General features: G+C 53.0%; 1 protein-coding gene across 1 annotated transcript in view; it reads left to right on the top strand.

Annotated features, from left to right (window-relative positions):
- CUX2 (cut like homeobox 2) overlaps positions 1 to 21804 on the top strand; it is a 235672-nt gene that overhangs the window by 205430 nt on the left and 8438 nt on the right. The window contains exons 10-21 of the mRNA XM_081287918.1: positions 3303 to 3407; positions 5802 to 5993; positions 6082 to 6140; positions 6973 to 7021; positions 7116 to 7215; positions 7469 to 8137; positions 8794 to 8895; positions 14793 to 15580; positions 16154 to 16313; positions 19029 to 19298; positions 20342 to 20530; positions 21381 to 21654. Of these exons, the coding sequence (XP_081144044.1) occupies positions 3303 to 3407; positions 5802 to 5993; positions 6082 to 6140; positions 6973 to 7021; positions 7116 to 7215; positions 7469 to 8137; positions 8794 to 8895; positions 14793 to 15580; positions 16154 to 16313; positions 19029 to 19298; positions 20342 to 20530; positions 21381 to 21654 (2957 nt within the window). The remainder of the gene's footprint in view (positions 1 to 3302; positions 3408 to 5801; positions 5994 to 6081; positions 6141 to 6972; positions 7022 to 7115; positions 7216 to 7468; positions 8138 to 8793; positions 8896 to 14792; positions 15581 to 16153; positions 16314 to 19028; positions 19299 to 20341; positions 20531 to 21380; positions 21655 to 21804) is intronic.

Genomic DNA, 21804 nt, shown 5'->3' with positions numbered 1-21804 from the left:
GATTTCCAACTGGGCCCCTCATGGTGCTGGGACTCCATGAATCCCTACCGTCTGGCCCTGACAGGGGCAGTGTTCCCTAGGAGGGGCAGGAAGCCCAAAGACAGGGCCAGGTGACAATGGTGGTGGTGACCACAATGGCTTCCCTGAAATGACCATTAAATGAGCCGTATTTTTATAGCCCACATACATATTCAGCTTTTTTTTATTTTTTTAAAGTTGTTGATGGACCTTTATTTTTTATTTATTTATTTATACGTGGTGCTGAGACGTGAACTCAGGGCCTCATACATGCTAGGCAAGTGCGCTACCGCAGAGCCCCAGCCCCAGCCCAGCCCACGTACATATTTAGTTTGATTTTTTGAATGTGTAATTCCCCAGTGAAGTTACACGAGGGGCTATCAGGAAATTCTAGTTGCCCTCCCCTGCAGCAGCTCTGCCAGTTACCAGGGTCTTCTTCCAGCGATGCCCAGACCATGCACACGCCCGTGAATGTATCCATTTCTGACTTCTTTTTAAAGCAAAAGCAAAACCCTATGTGCACCTTACTTTCCCTGAGGTCTGCTGGGATCCTTCCACGTCTAACTTAGTCCCTCCTCTGGTTGACACCTCCGTACCCAGTTCACATTGAGTGGACACACCATCACCAACCTAGGGACAGAGGGCTCACATTTTCAGCTTTGCAGTTCATGCTGTCTCCATCACAGGTAGTCAGCTTTGCCATTGCAGCCTGAAAGCATAGATGATGTACCTGTGGAGGAGCATGGCTGCGTTCCAATAAAACTTTATTAATAAGCCCATGCAGCAGGCTCTGCTCGGCTGACCCCAGCCTAACCAGGCCCCTACTGATAAGCATTTATGGTATTTCCAGTCTTTTCCCTCACAATCGATACTGTAGTGAATGAGCTTGTACAGAAGTGTACAGACGCACGACCCAATATGTAGGGTGGAGTTCTCCAAGTGGATTTGCTGGGCAAAGGGTGTGTGCATCTGTGATTGCAGATGTAGCCAAACTGCTGCTCCCTCCACCAGTACACAAGGATGCCTGCTTCCTGAGAACCTCACCAGCGCTGCGTGTCCTCAAACTTTTGCATCTTTGCCAATCAGTTTTTTATTTTATTTTATTTATTTTGTGGTATTGGGATGGACCCCAGGGTCCATGTTAGGCAAGTGCTCTACCACTGGCTATATCCCCAGCCTTTTTTTTTTTTTTTTTTTTTTTTTTGAGACAGTGTCTCAGTTGCCCATGCTGGCCCTAACTCTGTGATCCTACCTCCCAAGGAGCTGGGATTCCAAATGGACACCACAGGCCAAGCCAGATAGGTTTTTTAAAAGAGCTCTTAACAGTAGTTTGAATAGAAACAGTTTAATAATGTCTCCTTTTTTTTTCCTGAGTATTTAACTAAAATCTGCTCATTATAGAAATACACGGAGAAGAAAATAAACATCACCATATTAAGTTTTAATATCTATCTTTAATATCATCCTGAGCATGGCTGCAGGGATTCTGAAAACAGAGCAGGTACCTAGTGTCATTCACTAAATAACAGCCAAGCCAGTGAACCCTGCAGAGACCAAACCAGAAGCAGATGTCGTCCTTTGTGTACCAGGGTCTCTACCATAGGCGACGACCTCCTAACTGCCAATCTGCAAGGTTATGTAGGAGAGGGACCTTCTGCTAATGGGAGAAGAAGAATCCATCTATCTCCCAAGTGCCATGGACACAGGGCGAGGCCCTTGGAGTGTGTGCACATCTCTCCAGGGGCCACCTCAGTCTCCCCACTTGAAGCGCAAGCACAGTCCTCCAGGGAGGAAAACTTCCCTCAGGTCCTGCTAGCTAACCAGCCCACAGTTTGTTCCCAGGCTCTTTTCTTTCTTTTGCAGTGCTAGGGAACAAACCCAGAGCCTGGAGCATGCCAGGCACGAACTGTACCACGAAGCGCCACCCGCAGCCCAGGGTTCGCCTTGTAGCCCGGATCCTGAGTTCATTCACATCTTCTCAGAACACCCCGACTGTGCAGAAACGTAAACACACTTTCGCTACTGCCCCATGTACCCAGAACTTCTTCCCCCAAACAGAACTATCTTGAATCCTTTCTGCCACAAGACAGGGTGCCAATAAATAAATTACAAATAAATTAAACCGTGAATATGCTATACATGGGTCTCTGTGTGCATAAAGTGGGCACAGCATTCTAACTGTCAAGGTCAACCGTAGTTAAACATAATCACTATGACCTGCTACATCAGCTGAAGTTATAAATGTAACCATAGGGCTGCGGTGTGGCTCAGTAGTAGAGCGCTCGCCTGGCATGCATGAGACCTGGACTCCAGCTTTAGCACCACAAAATAAAAATAAGAAAACAACAGCTCTTTTAACTTTCAAGTAATGGCTCAAGTAATACACCCTGATGAATGCCAGTGAAATGAACCAATCATGGACACACCTGCACGGCACCAAGCTAAGATGCCTAATGATGAGTGCATTTTACAAAAATCACTTAATTTGTGAAGCCACCCTGTGAAATAGCTGCCTTTACAATCGCCATCTTACAGATAGAGTGACCACGCTGGGAAGAGGAAGCCTCTTGCCCAAGGTCACATAATCACAAAGTCCTGAAGTGAGAAGCTGAGCTCAGATTTCTCTCCAAGACTGTAAGACCGTATTGCTAACATTTAGATGCTTCCTTCCAGACTCAGAAACTTTTGAAGAGTTGGCTCTACCATAGGCCAGTTTAGCTAACCGCTGGGTTCTGACTGTAATTGCTCAGGACCCTTCTGATGTTTTCCCCATTTCATAAAAGGGGGACTGAGTCCTAGGAAGGGATAGTGACTTGTCCAGGGGCCTGCAGTGGCTTGTGAGCTGGGGACCCACCTTTGGGACTTGTCCCACATCAGGTGCTGTGAGAGCAGGGAAGGCTTGCCTTCCACGCAGCCGGGCCAGAAGCTTCGAGAGGCAGACAGAGTGACTAGAAATGGGGGCTTTCTAGTGCCCTCACTAACCCCTCCCTCCTGCCCTCATAGAGGGGAATGTTCTCTTGGGGTCCCATGCACCCCAGCACAGACTGAGCCTCCTCAAGGGAGCCACACAGATCCTGTCCTCCAACTCTTTAAAAAACATGGGGCTGCTCTCTTTGTTCCCAGCCCTGAGCCCTGCGACAGGCCTTCCAGCTCCAGGATTGGGTCCAGGACCAAGAAAGCAGGCAACTGCCACCTGGGATGTGGCAGGGGGGTGTCAGAGGGGCAGAGTAGGGTCTGACGCACCTGCTCACCTCCTGACCACCTGTGTCCCTCCCCCTCCCCAGCGCGCTGAAGCCGCCCAGCGGGAAGTGGAGAGTCTCCGGGAACAGCTGGCCTCTGTCAACAGCTCTATCCGCCTGGCCTGCTGCTCCCCGCAGGGACCCAGTGGGGTAAGGATGGGGTCTGGGAAGTGTGGGGGGAAGCAGAGGGAAAGAGTGGAAATACTAGGTAGGTGACACATTGTGGGTTTGTGCTTCGTTGTGAAACCTTGAGCAGGGATGTATGTGGGTCTCTGTGTGTACAGCGGGCACCGTGTCCTAATTGCCAAGGTCAGTGCATAGTTGAACGTAATTACCACAACCCCTTCACCAGCTGAGGGTGATAATGTAGCCACAGTTCTTGTGACCTTTCAAGCTCGAGCCTCCACATGCCCTTGTTTAAAGGAAGTCTAGTACCTTCCTTTGGCAGCCTCCTTCACCCCCACTTGTCCAAGAATGCCAGGAGCTTTCTCAGGCCACAGAAGGTCATTCCCATGGCCAACTGCCAAAAGGGTGAGTTTGAGCAAAGCGCAGCAGTGCAGCTTCGGTGGCTGCCACCAGGTGTCACTGTTGGACGCGTGGTTTGCACCACATGGTGTAAGACTAGGATGCTCTGGCTGGCTTCCAGGCACTAGCAGAACTATAGAGAGGCCATGCCTGATCTGAGGCGCAGGGCTCCTTGTCAGCCATTATTCCCAAAGCAGCTGGCGCAGGATGATTCCAGTGGGGGTTCCCGCCCCAACCACATGTGTGAAGGGCCAGTTTCAACCTGACGTCCTGTGTTGAGCCTGGCTAATCCACTCATCTTTCTCTTTACTACTGGTTAGTGCCCTTTGGCGTTCTGGAATCATTTCTTGCCAAAGGATTTTCTTCAGAGCCATCCTATTCTGCCTTCCTATCATGTATTGGCAGTCTCCATCCCTCCCGCTCCCCAGAAAGCCGTTGGCGCCTGATGTCAAGCGCATAGCAAAGGGTTAGACTCACATTCCTTATGGATATGGGATATGGTCTGCTCCAGGGTGAATTGCAGCCTCGACCCGTTAACCTGATACACAGGCACAAGCGTTATGCCTCTCTTTCTGTTTGAATATTGGAATACGTTGGGCTGGGGTTGTGGCTCAGCGGTAGCGAGTTTGCCTAGCTCGATCCTCAGCACCTTATAAAAATAAATAAATAAAATAAAGGGGGAAAAAAAGATGCAGTCATTGCCTAAAAAAGAAAAAATTGGAATATGTCTCTACGAACATGTGTTACTATATGTGTATGCTTGTGACCTTTGGACAAGTGACCATGTCCTTAATCTGACTGCACCTTAGTTCCTTTATCTATACAAGTGACATTTACCTTATAGAGTTGTTGAAAGAATTGTTTGTGAACTGCCTCCAAATGGTGCTTGGCTCATAGTATATGCTCAGTGAATATTTAATGCTCTTAATACTGTGATCAGTGTATCTTTGGTCCATTTGGCTCATGAGACCATGTGGCCTCCTGGAGCACACACGAGTCTCTGTGTGTCATGGTGCTGTGTCCCAGTGTCTCTGTCTCCTTGCTGCTTGTGTATTTTTGTGAGTGTGTGTGTCAGCGTGAGAATTCAGGGAGGCACATGTGTCTGTGTACTGGGACTGTGTGGTGTCAGCCATGTCTGTGTCCCTGTGCCCAGGTGGCTTCACAATACACAGGGAGTGCATGGGAGAGAGGAGGAAGGTGAGGAAAGGATCAAGAGCGAGAGCTCACAAGGATGCCTCAGAGAGGAATTTGCCAATGGTTCTTAATTAGCCCCCGTGGAACCCAGCAAATGCCTGTGCTAATCAGCCACGGGGAGCTCGGCTGGTTTGGGAGGTGAGCTTTTCTGAGCACAACGGTGGCGCTCGATGCTAATTAATTTAATGTATTAATGGCATCCGCTTCCTGTTTTAATTGGCATTTATCTCCATGGAAGAAAGCTGGGTTGGTAGCAGTGTATTTGTTTGTGTGTGTGTGTGTGTGTGTCTGTGTGGGTTTTTCTTTTTCCTTAAATGCTTCTTAGACGTCTTTGTCGCGGAGCCAGAAACCAGCCTGACTTCATGTCCCTCAAACAGCAACCCCTCCAACTTCCTCTGGGACAAAGGGACCAATTCCTAAAATCAAGAGAAGCCACTGGTCTTGGGCTATGAGCAAATTAGGAGGAAGGAGCCACCCATAGGTGGCTACAAGGTCTCCAGTCTAACCCTGAGGTCCCTTGTCACCTGGGGCAAGATCATTGCTCTAGGGAAGAATTCTGAGTTCAGAAACCCAAACCTTTATCTGAGCCGGTCCTTCCACCACAGCACCCAGTGGCCACTGCACAGCCACAGCCTATTGTGGTCGTTCCTTTTTAATCACTGTTTTAAGGGGAGCATAGCACACGCAGCATGATTCACATACCCCACAGTACTCCTGAACTGACAAGTGGAACTTTCCACCCTGTTGGGGTTCCTGGGCCAGGAGGCCAGCCCTATGGCCCCCCATCCCACACCCCTCGGCCCTCAACGCCCCCTTTTCCCCCAGGAGAAGGTGAGCTTCGCCCTGTGCTCGGGGCCTCGGCTGGAGGCTGCCCTGGCCTCCAAGGACAGGGAGATCCTGCGGCTGCTGAAGGACGCACAGCACCTCCGCAACTCTCTGCAGGAGCTGGAGGAGGCCTCCGCCAACCAGATTGCGGACCTGGAGCAGCAGCTCACAGCCAAGTCCGAGGCCATAGAGGCAGGTCTTGGTGGGAGACCGGCAGGTGCCCAGGCAGAAGGCAGCCCCTGAGCACCGGCCAGGCTCACCCTCTTCGTTTTACTTCCAGAAGCTAGAAGAAAAGCTCCAGGCACAGTCTGACTATGAAGAGATCAAAACAGAGCTGAGGTACAGTGCAGAGTGGGACAGGGCCAGGTTCTCACCTCCCTCCTTCCACCTGCCCATGCTGGGCTCCTGTCGCCTCCCCGTGGACACCAGGCATGTCAAATCTTGGCTGCCCCGATCCTTTAACATCATGGCCACCTGCAAAGTGGCTGTCTTGTCCTGGGTGTGGTAACCAGGGGTTGACAGCTAGATAAGTGCATCCCTCCAACGTGGGGTCAGCTGCTGCAGCCACTTCCAGGGACACCCTCACCTGCCGGCAAGCCTGCTGCTTCCGATCTGTGATTGCAACAGGTCAACAACAGACACTTGCCCCTCAGCATCCCTGGGGATGGGTTCTGGGGCCACCCACAGTGCCTTACACAACCCATATGAAATGGCACGGTGTTTGCTAGAATCAGCACACATCCTCACGTGAACTTCAGATCACCTCCAGGTTTCCCATGATACCTAATGCACTTCTGATTCATCACTGCACTGGAGTGGATTCAGTGTGAATTTTAAGTTTTGGTTTTTAGAACTTTCTGGAATTTTATTTCAAATATTTTCTTTCTTTTCTTTTCTTTTTTTTTTAAGCAGTGCTGGGGATTGAGCCCAGGCCTTGCATATGCTAGGCAAGCATTCTACCATTGAGCAGTTTTACCAGCTCAAATATTTTCTGTCCCTGGTTGATTGGAGCCATAGTGCAGAGCCCCCAGACACAGAGGGCCCTGCAGGTGGGAGAGGGGGATGGGCGTGGCTCTCCATCAGGGGAGATGAGCAGGCTGGTGCCCCTTACAAGACTTTGCCTGCAGCCCGGGGACCTGGCTGACCTCAGGCCTCTGCATTTTCTCTGCAGCATCCTGAAAGCCATGAAGCTGGCCTCCAGCACCTGCAGCCTCCCCCAGGTAAATGTCCCTGCCAGGTTCCCGTCTTCAAAGGAGGCTGCCTATGGGCCCTCCAGCCAACGTGCCCTCTCAGGCCTGCTTCCTGTCTCCTCAGGGCCTGGCCAAACCTGATGACTCACTACTCATAGCAAAGGAGGCCTTCTTCCCAGCACAGAAGTTCCTTCTAGAAAAGCCTGGTCTTCTGACCAGCCCTGGTAAGGGAGGAGGGATGCTCCCCGCCCTCCTGCTCCTGCCCTCCTGCTCCCGTCCTCCTGCTCCCCGTCCTCCTGCTCCCGGAGCTGCTGCGTTCCTCTCCTGGCTCTGCCTCCTGCCCCGCCCCGCATGTAGCTCCCTTCTGTCTGGCTCCTGTTCTCTCTGTCCGCTCCCCTCCCTGCCTCGCTACTTTGCTCCCTCTCTCCCTCCCCGTCACCATCTCTGTCCCTCTATCTATTGCTCTTGGTATTCTAGAGGAGGACCCTTCAGAGGACGACTCCATCAAGGACTCTCTGGGCACAGAGCCATCCTACCCCACCCCTCAGCAGCTGCCACCTCCACCAGGACCTGAAGACCCGATGTCCCCCAGCCCTGGGCAGGCCCTGCTGGGCCCCAGCCTGGGACCTGATGGCCCGCGGACTTTCTCGCTGTCCCCATTCCCCAGCCTGGCCTCAGGGGAGAGACTGGCTGGGGACACATTGCTCTCCAAGCACATGATGCCCCCGGCCGCCTTCAAGGGAGAGGCAGGTGGCTTGCTGGTGTTCCCTCCAAGCTTCTATAACACCAAGCCCCCCACGGCCCCGGCCACCCCAGCTCCTGCCCCTGAGCCCCCGGGGAGCCTCGAGCCTGCTGATGGTGGCGGGGGCAGTGTGGCAGGCACCGGGGCAGAGGAGGAACAGCTGGACACAGCGGAGATAGCCTTCCAGGTGAAGGAGCAGCTGCTCAAGCACAACATCGGGCAGCGAGTGTTCGGCCACTATGTGCTAGGGCTATCCCAGGGCTCCGTCAGCGAGATCCTGGCCCGGCCCAAGCCCTGGCGCAAGCTCACAGTGAAGGGCAAGGAGCCCTTCCTCAAGATGAAGCAGTTTCTGTCAGATGAACAGAATGTGTTGGCCCTGAGGACAATCCAGGTGCGGCAGCGAGGTGAGCACAGCCCGCACATCTCGGCCAGGCCCAGGCACAGGGCTGGTCCAAAAGCCCGCTCTCTGCCTCCCTGCTATGTGACCCGAGGCAGGTGATTTCACCTCTCTGTGCCTCAGTTTAGCCCTCTGTTAAAACAGAAAACACCCTCACGCCCTCCGTCCTGGGGTCTGTCCTGGTGGGGACCCCTCCAACCCTCAGTTTACCCATCTGTGAGATGCCCTGGGTAGACGCCATCCTTGCCAGAGTGGATTTTTAGGTTCCTTGATGTGCAGAACCTGGCTCTACCTCACAGACACCAGGTTTGGATCCTGGCTCAGCCACAGCCACTGGCTGGCCACTCAGTTCCCCCAACTGCCCTGGGCCTCGGTTCCCCAGCCGTCAGCCTCTTGGAAAGTCCTGGGAATTTTAGGGGCATAAAACACTAACCACTGAACCTGGCACCTGGTGACTGCTCCTAGCGCCAGCTGCGGTGGTTGTCGTCACCATTGTCGCCATGTGTGCTTTGTTCATCATGTTTCAAGCCAGAGCAGCTGAACATCCACGTTTCACCACACAGACCATGTGACAGCCCTGCGCCCGCAGGGCAGCCCAGCCCCTGCTCCTGGGCCCCAGACTCCCATGCAAACCCTACCACAGATGCCTTTCGCCTCCCCCAGGTAGCATCACCCCACGAATCCGCACGCCTGAGACAGGCTCGGACGACGCCATCAAGAGCATCCTGGAGCAGGCCAAGAAGGAGATCGAGTCCCAGAAAGGGGGTGAGTAGGCTCGGCCAGCCTTGGGGAGGCCTCCAGGGCTGCCTTGAGCAGTGGGCTGTTCCCCAGGGGGTTCCAAGGGGTCTGAACCTCCCAGACCAGAGGGATCTTTTTAGAGCACGTATGTGGTCATGTCAGTGCTCAGGTCTCTCCACGGCTCCCTGCTGCCCTGGATATCAAATCCCGGCCCCTCAGCAAGACTCCAGGTCCTACATCTTCAGACTCCCCCTGGGCCCCCCACACCTCTCACGGTCATGGTCTCACCCAGGTCCCTCTCACAGTCTCTCATTTTAATTATTACATCTCTCGTTGCAATTCTGTGCTTCTGGTATGGCTGTCCCTTCCACTGGTCTGGGGGCTTTGTGCAACCAGGGACCAGTTTACACCCCCACCCCCACCCCCATTTGATCCTGGAGCTCAGTGCAGGGTGGACCGCAGCTACTTGAACCAGGATTGCTCTGCTCTTCATTTTGCAGGGTCAGCTGCCCCCTGGTGGCTCCTCAGAGCAGGCATCCCAATTTCCAAGCCACCTGTGGCTGAGAGCAAAGGAGTTTCCCCAGGTCCTGCCCCCTCCCCCTTCCTGGAGAAACAAAGGGAGAAGGGCTTGAGCTGGGGGAACCTGTGCTGCCCCACCCTAGGATCCCCTGAGCCCCTACACTATGCATTTCCTTCTCTGTACACTGCGGTTTCTTCTGTGTCAGCTTCGGTATCAAGAGATGCAAGACAGGGAAGCAAGCAGTAAACGCATCCAGCGTTAGACCTAGGTTAGGACCTGGGTGAGACTTGTCAGCGGAGCGAGGAGAACTGCCGAGAAGCAAGCTCATGTCGGGCTGGGGTGAAGCTCAGCAGCGAGCACCTGCCTGTGTGCATGAGGCTCTGGGGAAATGTAAAAGGCAGCCTCACAGCAGAGGAAAAGTCTGCCCTAGTGGGCCAGCCGGGGGCTTTACATTCAGGGTCTACACAGGACTCAGAAGAAAATTCCCAAGGTCGCCACCAAGCCCCTGACAAGCAGGTGCAAAGCAGAAAGTACACCAGCCTCTGCACCGAGGAAAGGACCGTGGCTGCCTGTCAGCCCAGGGTTTGTACTTCAGGGAACCAAAGGAAAGTCCTTCTTTACTAGAGTGGCAAACTGGAAACAACCTAAGTGCCCAGCAGTGGGGGATCCTGTGGTAATGCAGATAATATCCCATCAGTGGCACATGCAGCCATTAAAGACAGAAAAATTTTTTTCCCTGTGGTTCTGGGCATTGAACCCAGGGGCTCTCTACCCTTGAACTATACTCCCAGCCCTTTTAATTTTTAATTCTGAGCTAGGGTCTCACTAAGTTGCCTAGGCTGGTCTTGAGCTTGGGATCTTTAGCCTCCAGAATCACTGGAAGAATTTTTTTTTTTTTTGTCAACGGACATTTATTTTACTTTTTTATATGCGGTGCTGAGAATTGAACCCAGTCCCTCGCACATGCTAGGCAAGCGCTCTACCACTGAGCTGTAACCCCAGCCCTGGGAAAAACTGTTAATGATAAGAAAAATCATTCATTTTGATGCTGAGTAGAGACAAGCCAGGCTCTATCCCACCTAGCAAGGATGATCCTCCAGTGCCCTTAGCATGGAAATCAGACTCAGAAGAAATAAAGAGCATGTTTTTCTCCCTACGTTCTATGCTTTTTGTGACCTTTTTTAAAATTGAGGTAAAAATTACATACCATAAAAACAATTTAAAGGCTGGGGATGTGGCTCAAGCGGTAGCGCGCTCGCCTGGCATGCGTGCGGCCCGGGTTCAATCCTCAGCACCACATACCAACAAAGATGTTGTGTCCCCCGAGAACTAAAAAATAAATGTTAAAAAAAATTCTCTCTCTCTCTCTCTCTCTCTCTCTCTCTCTCTCTCTCTCTCCTCTCTCACTCTCTCTTAAAAAAAAAAAAAACAATTTAAAGTTCGTGATTCAGTAACATTTAGTACATTTGTCGTGCTATGCAGTGATCATCTCCACCTAATTACAGACACTCATCACCCCAAAGGACACCTCACGCCCATTAGACAGTGGATGCTGTCCCACCCTCAGGGCCCTCTGCAGCCCTGGTCTGCACTCTGCGCGAGTGGATTTGCCCATCAGGGACACACCGTGTAGGTTAACTCATCCAACAGGTGGCCCTCTGTGTCCAGCGTCTCTCACGTCACATCATGCTTTCAAGGTTTCTCCAGGGTGGAGCAGGGCTCCGTGCTGTGCTCCTTTCTATGAATAAATAATAAGACTGATACTTTATTGCTGGATTACTTTTTAAATTGGAAAAGAAATAAAAATTATTTGAATGGGTCTGTGGGGATCCCTCAGGATGGAGCCTGCACAGAGAGAGGATAGAGAAAGGTCGCGCTGCCCCAGCCCAGGCAGGGGTGGAGGGCCCAGCACAGGAGAGGCTGCCCGAGAGCAGAGGATGCACCTATCTGTCTGCTGGTTAACTGTCACCCTCAGGGTTAAGTCACAGATCAGTCTGTCCCTGGTGTATGACAAACTCTCATGGAAGCTCCCAGAGAGGCCTTCCCCTGAATGTGTATTTGTATATGCACCCACTTACTCACCCACCCACCCACCCACTCACTTACCCGCTAACTCACCCACTAACTCACCCACTCACTCATTCACTCATTCACCCACTCACTAACTCACCCACTAACTCACTCACTCACTCATTCAGTCACTCATTCACCCACTCATCCACTCACTAACTCACCCACTCACCAACTCACTCATTCAGTCACTCACTCACCCACTCACCCACTCACTCACCCACTCACTCACCCACTCACTCACCCACCCACTCACTAACTCACCCATTAACTCACCCATTAACTCACCCATTCATTCACCCACTCTCATCCACTCACTCACCCACTCATTCACCCACTCACCCACTCACTCACTCACCTACTCACCCACTTACTCACTCACTCATTCACCCATTCACTCACCCACTAACTCACCCACTCACTCATTCAGTCACTCACTCACCCACTCACCCACTCACTCACCTACTCACCCACTCACTCATTCACTAACTCACCCACTCACCAACTCACTCATTCAGTCACTCACTCACCCACTCACTCACCCACTCACCCACCCACTCAGTAACTCACCACTCACTCACCCACTCACTCACCCACCCACCCACTCACTCACTAACTCACCCATTAACTCACCCATTCATTCACCCACTCTCATCCACTCACCCACTCATTCACCCACTCACCCACTCACTCACTCACTCACTCATTCACCCATTCACTCACCCACTAACTCACCCACTCATTCAGTCACTCACTCACCCACGCACTCACTCACCCACTCACCCACCCATTCACTCACTCACCTACTCACCCACTCACTCACTCACTCACTCACTCACCTACTCACTCACCCACGCAGTCACTCACCCACTCACCCACCCATTCACCCACTCACTCACCCACCCACTCACTCACTCACTCACCTACTCACCCACTCACTAACTCACCTACTCACCCACTCACTCATTCACTCACCTACTCATTCACTCATTCACCCACTCACTCACCCACTCACTCACTAACTCACCCTCTCACCCACTCACCCACCCATTCACTCACTCATTCACCCACCCACTCACTCACCCATTCACCCACCCACTCACTCACCCATTCACCCACTCACTCACTCATTCACCTACCCACTTACCCACTCACTCACCCACTCACTCACCTACTCACTCACCCACTCACTCACCCACTCACTACCTCACCCACTCACTAACTCACCCACTCACTTACCTACTCACTAACCAACCCACTCATTCACCCACTCACTCACCCACTCACTCACCCACTCACTCACCCACTCATTAACTCACCCACTCACTCACCCACTCATTAATTCACCCACTCACTCATTCACCCACTCACTCACCCACTCACTCACTCATTAACTCACCCACTCACTCACCCACTCATTAATTCACCCACTAACTCACCCACTCACTCATTCACTAACTCACCCTCTCACTCACCCACTCATTAACTCACCCACTTATTCACTCACCCACTCATTAACTCACCCACCCACTACTCACCCACTCATTAACTCACCCACTAACTCACCCACCCACTCACTCACCCACTCATTAACTCACCCATTAACTCACCCACTTACTCATTCACTCACTAACTCACCCACTCACTCACCCACCCATTCACCTACTCACTCACTCACCCACCCATTCACCTACTCACTCACTCACTCATTCACTCACTCATTTATTCACACATGCATTCTCTCGCTCACTCATATCATAGAACCATCCTCTGGGAGCCTGTGAACCTACCCAAGGTATAGAAAATCCCCAGTGTCTCCCATCTTCTGGCATTTTACACCCTGCTGCCTGCACTCTGAGATCCTTTATCCTAAATTTTTTTTGTCGCTCCTTTAAGTTTGTCATTTGTTAAAAAGATTGTTTACTGAATTGCATACTGTTTATTTTGCTTGCTTGGGAGCTTTATAGAAGGCATGTTATGGCACACATCTGTAACCCAGCAACTCGGGAGGCTGAGGCCGGAGAATATCCCCAGTTCAAAGCCAGCCTAGGCAACATAGTAAGACCCCTTCTCAAAATTAAAAAATAAAAGGGGCTAGGGATGTAGCTCAGTGACTCAGTAGTGGAGTACCCCTGGGTTCAGTCCCCAGGACTGCATAAGTCAATAAACACACATAGAAGGCACATTATACTGTGTCATCTTCATCTTCTGGGACTTGCTATTTTTGCCCAATACTATGTTATTAAGAGTCACGCATGGCTGGGCTTGGTGGCGCACACCTACAATCCCAGCAGCTCAGGAGGCTGAGGTAGGGGGATCGCCATTTCAAAGCCAGCTTCAGCAGGAGCGAGGTGCTAAGCAACTCAGTGAGACTCTGTCTCTAAATAAAATACAAAAAAAGGGCTGGAGATGTAGCTCAGTGGTCAAGTGTCCCTGAGTTCAATCCCTGGTACCAAAAAACAAAGATTCATGTATGGGCCAGGTGTGGTGGCACAGGTCTCAGGCACAGGAGGCTGAGGCAGGAGGACTGCAGGTTCTAGGCAAGTTAGCAAAACTGTCTCAAAGTGAAATAAGGGCTGAGTGTGTAGCTCAGGGGAAGAGCACTTACCTAGCATGTGCCAGGCCCTGGGTATAGTTCCCAGCACCACCAAAAAATAAAAGATCCACATGTGGCTTTGCAGGGTGGTTTCCTTTGTCACGGCTGTAGAGTAGTTCACTGTCGGACTGTGCCATTATTATCCATTCTCCAATCCATGGGCATTTGGATTTGTGCCACTGTTTTGCTATACAATAATCAAAGAAGCATCTTATGTGCTACAGTGTCTTCCTTGTCTTTGAACGTTTGCTTAGGTGGATCATAGCGTGTGAAAGACAGATCTTTCTTGTGTTATATTATCCTTGTGAATACTTCTCCCACATAGGCTAAAAATCAGTCACCAGGACTTTTTGTTTTGTTGTGTTGGATATGGAACCTACCACTGAGCCATTTCCCAGCTATCAACCTGACTTCTTAAAAAAATTTTTTAGTTGTCAATGGACCTTTATTTTATTCATTTTTAGGTAGTACTGAGGATTGAACTCAGTGCCTCACACATGCTAGGCAAGCCCTCCACCCTGAGCCACAGCCCCAGCCCCAGTCCCTCAACCTGATTTTTAATGGCAGCCTTATGTCCTGCCATACAGAGGGACCTAACTTACTTAACCAATCCCCATCTGCTGAACACAGAGGTTGACTCCGCTTTTTTGTGGTATAAATACTGATGCTTTGAACATCCTTGCCTTCAAGCTGAGCCCTGATGAGAGGCCCCTGGCTGCCCTGTCGTCCTCCCCACAGGTGAACCCAAGAACTCAGCGGCCCCATTGAACATCACCAATGGCACAGCCTCCACCAGCACCTCGGAAGACGCCATCAAGAACATTCTGGAACAGGCTCGCCGTGAGATGCAGGCCCAGCAGCAGGCCCTGCTGGAAATGGAGGCAGGACCCCGGGGCCGCTCGGTGCCTCCTTCTCCCCCAGAGCGGCCCTCGCTGGCAGCCATGAGCCAGAATGGGGGCCCAGCCTACATCAAGCAGGAGGACAGCACTGGAGGTGGCAGCGGGGGGACCAGCAGCAGTGCCACACAGACGTCCCTCACGGTCCTGTCCCCCGCAGCCTTTGTGCAAAGCATCATCCGGAAAGTCAAATCAGAGATTGGCGATGCCGGCTACTTCGATCACCACTGGGCCTCGGACCGCGGCCTGCTCAGCCGCCCCTATGCCTCTGTCTCGCCCTCCCTGTCCTCCTCCTCCTCCAGCTATTCTGGCCAACCCAACGGGCGTGCCTGGCCCCGTGGAGACGAGGCGCCCGCTGCCCCTGAGGACGAGGCAGCTGGGGGCGAGGATGAGTCCCCCAGGGTGGGCGAACTGAAGGCAGAAGGGGGAGCCCCCGAGGTGGGCAGCAGCGGGCGGCTGGCCTACTACCCAGCCTATGTGCCCCGCACCCTGAAGCCCACCGTGCCACCCCTGACCCCCGAGCAGTACGAGCTCTACATGTACCGCGAGGTGGACACTCTGGAGCTGACGCGCCAGGTCAAGGAGAAGCTGGCCAAGAATGGGATCTGCCAGAGGATCTTTGGGGAGAAGGTGAAGGCCACAGGGGTTGGGGAGGTCGTGGGCCCCGGGGAGGCCATGGGCCCTGGGAAGGGAGAGCCACTCAGGCCTCAGCCCCCAGGATGCACCCTGCAAGGATTCCAATGGGGCAGACTCTCCCACCTCCACAACATTGCTCTCTCTCCAGGGTCCAGCTGTCCCTGGGCTCGTGGGAGGGAGCCACAGCGCTGCTGTGGGCAGTGAAACACTTCCTTCCCAGGCTGCGAGAATCCACTTACCCCCTCCCCCAGGCCTCTGCACCTCCCGTAGCCCAGCCAGTGAAGGGGTCTCAGTGTCCTGGTCGATGTGTCCCTGCAGTACCAGCAGGCTCAGAGGAGGGTGACGGGACCTAAGTGGGAGACACAAGGAGGCTTCCCAGTGGAGGGGGCACTCGAGGCCAGGTTGAAGTTTTCTCAGGAAAGAGGGGTCACAGCACAGGTGCCCAGCAGGCCCCTGGAGATGAAGAACAAATGAGAGTAGCCTGACACCCATGACCTCAGGGGGACAGCATGGAATGGCAGTGTCCAGGGGCCTGCTGACCTGCCCTGCCTGCCTTGCCCACCGCAGGTGCTGGGCCTATCGCAGGGCAGTGTGAGTGACATGCTGTCCCGGCCGAAGCCCTGGAGCAAGCTGACCCAGAAGGGGCGGGAGCCCTTCATCCGCATGCAGCTGTGGCTCTCGGACCAGCTCAGCCAGGCCGTGGGCCAGCAGCCCAGCGCCTCCCAAGGTGAGTATAGGCAGGACCCTCTCGAGGGGTGCTGGTGGCCCCCCAGCTACAGGGCCTCCATACTTCCCTCTGCATCCCACCACGACTGCGCCCCTGGATATCGCGCATGCTTCTGGCTGTCTCCCGGTCCCCCTCAGCTTTCCCCCACCAGGGTGATGCTTCTTGGCCCACATCTGAGGCACAGAGCCCCTTGTTTACACCTCTGGGGGTGCTGGGTGCTGGAACAAGTAGAGGAAATATTTTTCTCGCCTAGCCCCACCCACCTACTGGTCCAGAATCAGCTCTTTTCCTGGAAGACCCAGCACACAGCCCCAGGGGTCTCGGCACAAGGTTTTGGCCCCTCACATCACTCCCTCTTGAGAGTGTGCAAGGGAGAGTCTGAGCCTGGAAGGTAAGGAAGCCAGGCTGAGAGTGGCCCCAAGGCAGCCCAGGAGTGGGGAGAAGCTCCCTCCTGCTAACAGCAGGAGGGCTGGTCTGCTGGGGCCCCATGAGGGGCCCACCCAGACCTGCGCTGGGATAAGGGCATGTGGCTATAGAATGGACAGCTGCCCTGCCCACTGAGACCAGGACAAGGTAGAGACAATCCCAGGGCCTGGCTCAGCCTCAATCTCCCCACCTATAAGTGGGGATCAGTCAATAGGACAAAACCATAGCTTAAGTTCATATCAACAGGGATACAGACCAGAAACAGAATGTCGAGTGGCAAAAGCCCAAGTTCCAGGTAACTGTGTTTTATCAAGGGGTGCTAGTGGCCCCCCAGCTACAGGGCCTCCATACTTCCCTCTGCATCCTACCATGACTGTGCCCTGCAGCCACAGCCCCTGAGCACACACAGACAGCCCCCACACTGGGCAGGGCAGGCGCCAGGAGCAGGTGGGGAGCAAAGCTTGAGCAGAACTACCGCTTTTTTAAAAAGAAGGGAGGGCAGGGGTGTGACTCAGTGGTAGAGAGCTTCCTTAGCATGCACAAGGTCCCAGGTTCCGCCCCAGCACCACACACACACAAAACTAGCGCTTCGCATGCCCACGTGTGCTGTGGACATCTTTTCATTATGTATCACTGTGTGCATGTGCGGTGCTAGAGGGAACCCAGGCCTTAGGCCTGCTGAGCAGGGCTCCCCTGAGCCACGGCTCCAGCCCTGTGTTATCTACAAATGCTGCAGGGCTTCCCCAGTTTTATTTGGCTACACTCTGGTGGCTGATCTTGTAGATCACTACCCACTTCCTTTTGTTGTGGTTTAATCCTTGGTTTGACATAGTTTCTAATTTACAGAAGAACCAGGCAGAACCGCCCACTCCCTGTGTGCTCCACCACTGTCAGCCCCTAATCACACGCTGTGTTTGTACCTTCTCTTCATTTGAGGAATCCATTGGCAACATTGAATCTCTTCACCGATACTTGAGCAAGTGTCATTGTCCCCAAGTTGCACTGAGAGTTGGTTCCAGGGATGCCAACATGCAGAGATGCCCAAGTCCCACATATAAAATGCTGAAGTGTTTGTATGCACCCATGCACAGCCTCTTCTGTGCTTTAGATCATCCCTGGGTGACTCGCAGTACCTGGAACAATGCAAACGCTGGGCAAATAGTTATGGAATTGTATTTTCTTTTAAATTTTTTTAGTAAATTAGTGACAAGCCACTTTATTTATTTGTGTGTGTGTGTGTGTGTGTGTGTGTGTGTCTGTGTGTGTGGTGCTGGGATTGAACCCAGGGCCTTATGCATGCAAGGTAAGCACTCTACCAACTGAGCTGTATCTCCAGCCCCTAGACACAATTTTCAAAAAAATAATTTTGAACAGTGGTTGGTTAATCCACAGATGCCAAACCTGAAGATATTAGAAGCCAACTGAATTTCCCAGAAATACAGAAATGAAACTTTCCACTGGGTATCAATGGCACATAATCCCCAGTGTCTGGGGAGACTGAGGCAAGAGGATCACAAGTGACAGGCCAGTCTTGTCAACTTAGCAAGATCCTGTCTCAGAATTTTAAAAGGTCTGTGGATATAGCTCAGTAGTAAAGCACCCCCAGGGTTCAATCCATGGTACTGAGAGGGAAAAAAATGAAACTTTATCATGATTCATGGTACCTCACCTACCACCTACAATCAAGTTTTATCACTTGTTCTAATAATATCATTTATATGTGTGTCATATATAAATTATCAATTTATAACATTTATAAAAGTATAAATTATCAATTACACACACACACACACACACACACACACATCATTTCCCCTTGCCAGCATCAGGTTCAGTCACTAGTATTTAGTTGCTGTGTTCCACTCTGGACAGTTCTGCCTCTTCCTTTGGCAGTGTGACTTTGCTAAAAGCTGGAGGCCAGGCACCTTGCGACCACCTGGGTCGAGTGTCTCCTGGAGATAGGTTGAGGCCCTGCCCGTGGTGGAGCCTCCCAGCAGTGATGCTGTGTCCCTCACAGTGTGCTGGGTGGGGGCACCGTGGCTGCTGCTTCTGGTGACTTGGTTTGGGGGTCTTCCCATAACTGCTACTGGGAGGCGGCTCTTCTCTCTTTGTACTTAATAAGCACTGTGGGGAGATGCTGGGAGACCTGGTGAGCCTCCTATAGAGGGCCCTTCAGGGACACGACTGGGCCGTACAAGAACGGATTGTTGCCAAGCCCCAGCCTGCCCAGAATGTATGTGTCCATGCCAGATGGCAGTGACCACCTCTCTGTCTCTTTGTGGCCCACAGCCAGTCCTCCCGAGCTGCAGTCCTCACCTTCACCACCCCCAAGCCCCATGGAGCCTGAGAAGAGTTCCCAAGAGTCCTTGAGCCTGTCACTGGAGAGCAGCAAGGAGAACCAGCAGCCAGACAGCCGCTCTGGCTCCTCGCTGGGTGGGAAGATGCACTCTGGCAGCCAGGCCACGGGAGGCATCCAGGAGATTGTGGCTATGTCCCCAGAGCTGGACACTTACTCCATCACCAAAAGAGTCAAGGAGGTCCTCACAGACAACAACCTAGGTATGGGCAGCCGGAACCAGGGTTGCTGCCTCCTGTCCTGGGTGGCCTCAAGGAAGAGTGCCCATGGTGAGAACCTACTGCCTTGGGCCAGCTGGAGGTACCAGTCAGCCCAGGCATGCAGGACCCCACTCAAGGCATCTTGACTGGCCTATGTCCCTGTAGCAGGTGAAGGAAGGTCTGAATCCCCTGGAATCCTCAGCCCACACTCCAAAAAACTTCCCTCTGGGGGTTCAAAGAACCAAGTTGCAGTGAAGCTCTAACACTGTCCTCATCCAGGGCCCAAACTTGCACCCCGGGGGCATAAGACGGGGAAATCTGTTCTGGGCATCTTTCCTTTCCTGGCTTACACGCTCCACTGAGCCTTAGATGCAAGTTATACGCCTCCCTGAGGAATGTCTGAGCCCCGAGTTTCTCACTACACTTCCTATTGTGAAAATAAGACTTACTCATTGCTTTAAAATGAGTTTAAAAAACAATGAGTTTTAAAAAATAAGTTAAAAATAATAAACATCTGGCATAGTGGCACACACATATAATCCCAGCCACTCGGGAGGCTGAGGCGGGAGGATCGCAAGTTCAAAGCCAGCCTCAGCACCTTTACGAGACCCTAAACAACTTAGTGAGACTTTGTGTCTAAACAAAATATAAAAAGGGCTGGGGATGTGGCTCAGCGGTTAAGTGCCCATGGGGTCAATCCTGGTACTTAAAAAAAAAAAAAAAAAAAGATAAATAACCCGGGGCCGCAGGTGGAGTGCAGGGATAGATTGTGAGCTTACTTGCACAGGCCCTGGCTCAACCTCAGCACCTCAGATACAAGACAACCAGGGTGCGCCCTTCCACTGCAGGCAGGAGAGCCCAGGGGTAAATCCCAGGGTGGAATTGCTGGACCAGAGGGTGTGTACTTTGCAGGAAGGTCCCCCATGTCTCGGGCTCTCCTTCCTGAGAGAGTGGAGACAGTGCTGGGCTTGGCCTGTGTCTCCAGCCTGGGAGCAGGTCTCTCTGCCCAGCCTCTGGTAACAGGCTGCCTCCTCCCCTGTCCCCAGGGCAGCGGCTGTTTGGGGAGAGCATCCTGGGCCTGACCCAGGGCTCTGTGTCTGACCTGTTGTCCCGGCCCAAACCCTGGCACAAGCTGAGCCTGAAGGGGAGGGAGCCCTTTGTCCGCATGCAGCTGTGGCTCAGTGACCCCCACAATGTGGAGAAGCTAAGGGACATGAAGAAGCTAGAGAAGAAAGGTAAGAGCTGGGCAGGGGACGGGTCCAGCATGGGGTCTGGCCTGTTTCCCTTTGGAACCTGCCTGGCTGCCACCTAAATATGCCCAGGCTCTCGCTGCTGGGAAACCACATGAAATGGCAGTCCCAGAGGACGGTACAGTGTTCTAAGAAATGGGTGGCAGCATCTGCATCTCCCGTGAAAACCCCCACCCACAGCTGCCCCAGAGTGCTTGCAGCCTCAGGCAGAGGTCCCCAAACACTCCCATCCTCTGCCTCTGCTGCATGCTGTGCAGATGGAGCGCCCTTTGCCCTACCCAGACTCTACAATAAAGGACAGAACTGACCCAGCAGAAAAGAGGAGGAATAGACCCGAGTCCCACAGACCCCTTAGAGAGCACTTCCCAGTGAGCTGAAGACCTCCCACCATAAAAGATCCCATCACTTCCCATAGCGCCCACCTGGGGCTGAGCCTCTAAAACACAGGCCTTTAGGGAGCATCCCAGACGCAAACTATAGCAGCACCCCCCCACCTTTTTATTGGTGTTTTTACCATTTGGGGTCAAAATGTGCCCGGCAGTAAGGGGGTTCGTTTAGACTCTGCTCTGAAACTCAGTGAGGCCGTAGAGGGCGCTGTTGGGAGGCTTCCTGAGTGCAAGGCACCCTGCTGAGCCCTATATGCAGGTGACCTAACTTCAGAAGCCAGTGGCTTGGGTCTGGCACTCTCAGGCCAGCCTCTTAGCAGAGGAGTTGGGAGGAGGTGGAAATTCACAACAAGAAGAACTCTGAGCGGGGATGACTGTTCCCTGCTGTCCCTGGGGGGCTGATGGCGGTGTTGATGGACCCCTCAGCCTCCCTCCCTCCCCTGGCCCAGCCTACCTGAAACGCCGCTATGGCCTCATCAGTACTGGCTCGGACAGCGAGTCTCCAGCCACGCGCTCCGAGTGCCCCAGCCCCTGCCTGCAGCCCCAGGACCTGAGCCTCCTGCAGGTCAAGAAGCCCCGCGTGGTGCTGGCACCCGAGGAGAAGGAGGCGCTGAGGAAGGCTTACCAGCTGGAGCCCTACCCCTCCCAGCAGACCATCGAGCTGCTGTCCCTCCAGCTCAACCTGAAGACCAACACCGTCATCAACTGGTTCCACAACTACAGGTGGGGGCTCTGGGCAGACCCAGGTGGGGTGGGCTCTCCCCATGCAGGGCCACTGTGGGCCTAGACGTGCCTGGAGTAGAGCCCAGCTCTGTCCCTTCAACCGTGGGACCCTGGGCAATCACTTGCCTTCCCTAAGCCTCAGTCTTCTGA

The sequence above is a fragment of the Spermophilus citellus genome, assembly GCF_964194105.1.
Source record: "Spermophilus citellus genome assembly, chromosome: 3".
NCBI classification, from domain to species: Eukaryota; Metazoa; Chordata; class Mammalia; order Rodentia; family Sciuridae; genus Spermophilus; species Spermophilus citellus.
This window is presented reverse-complemented; position numbering and strand designations above follow the sequence as displayed.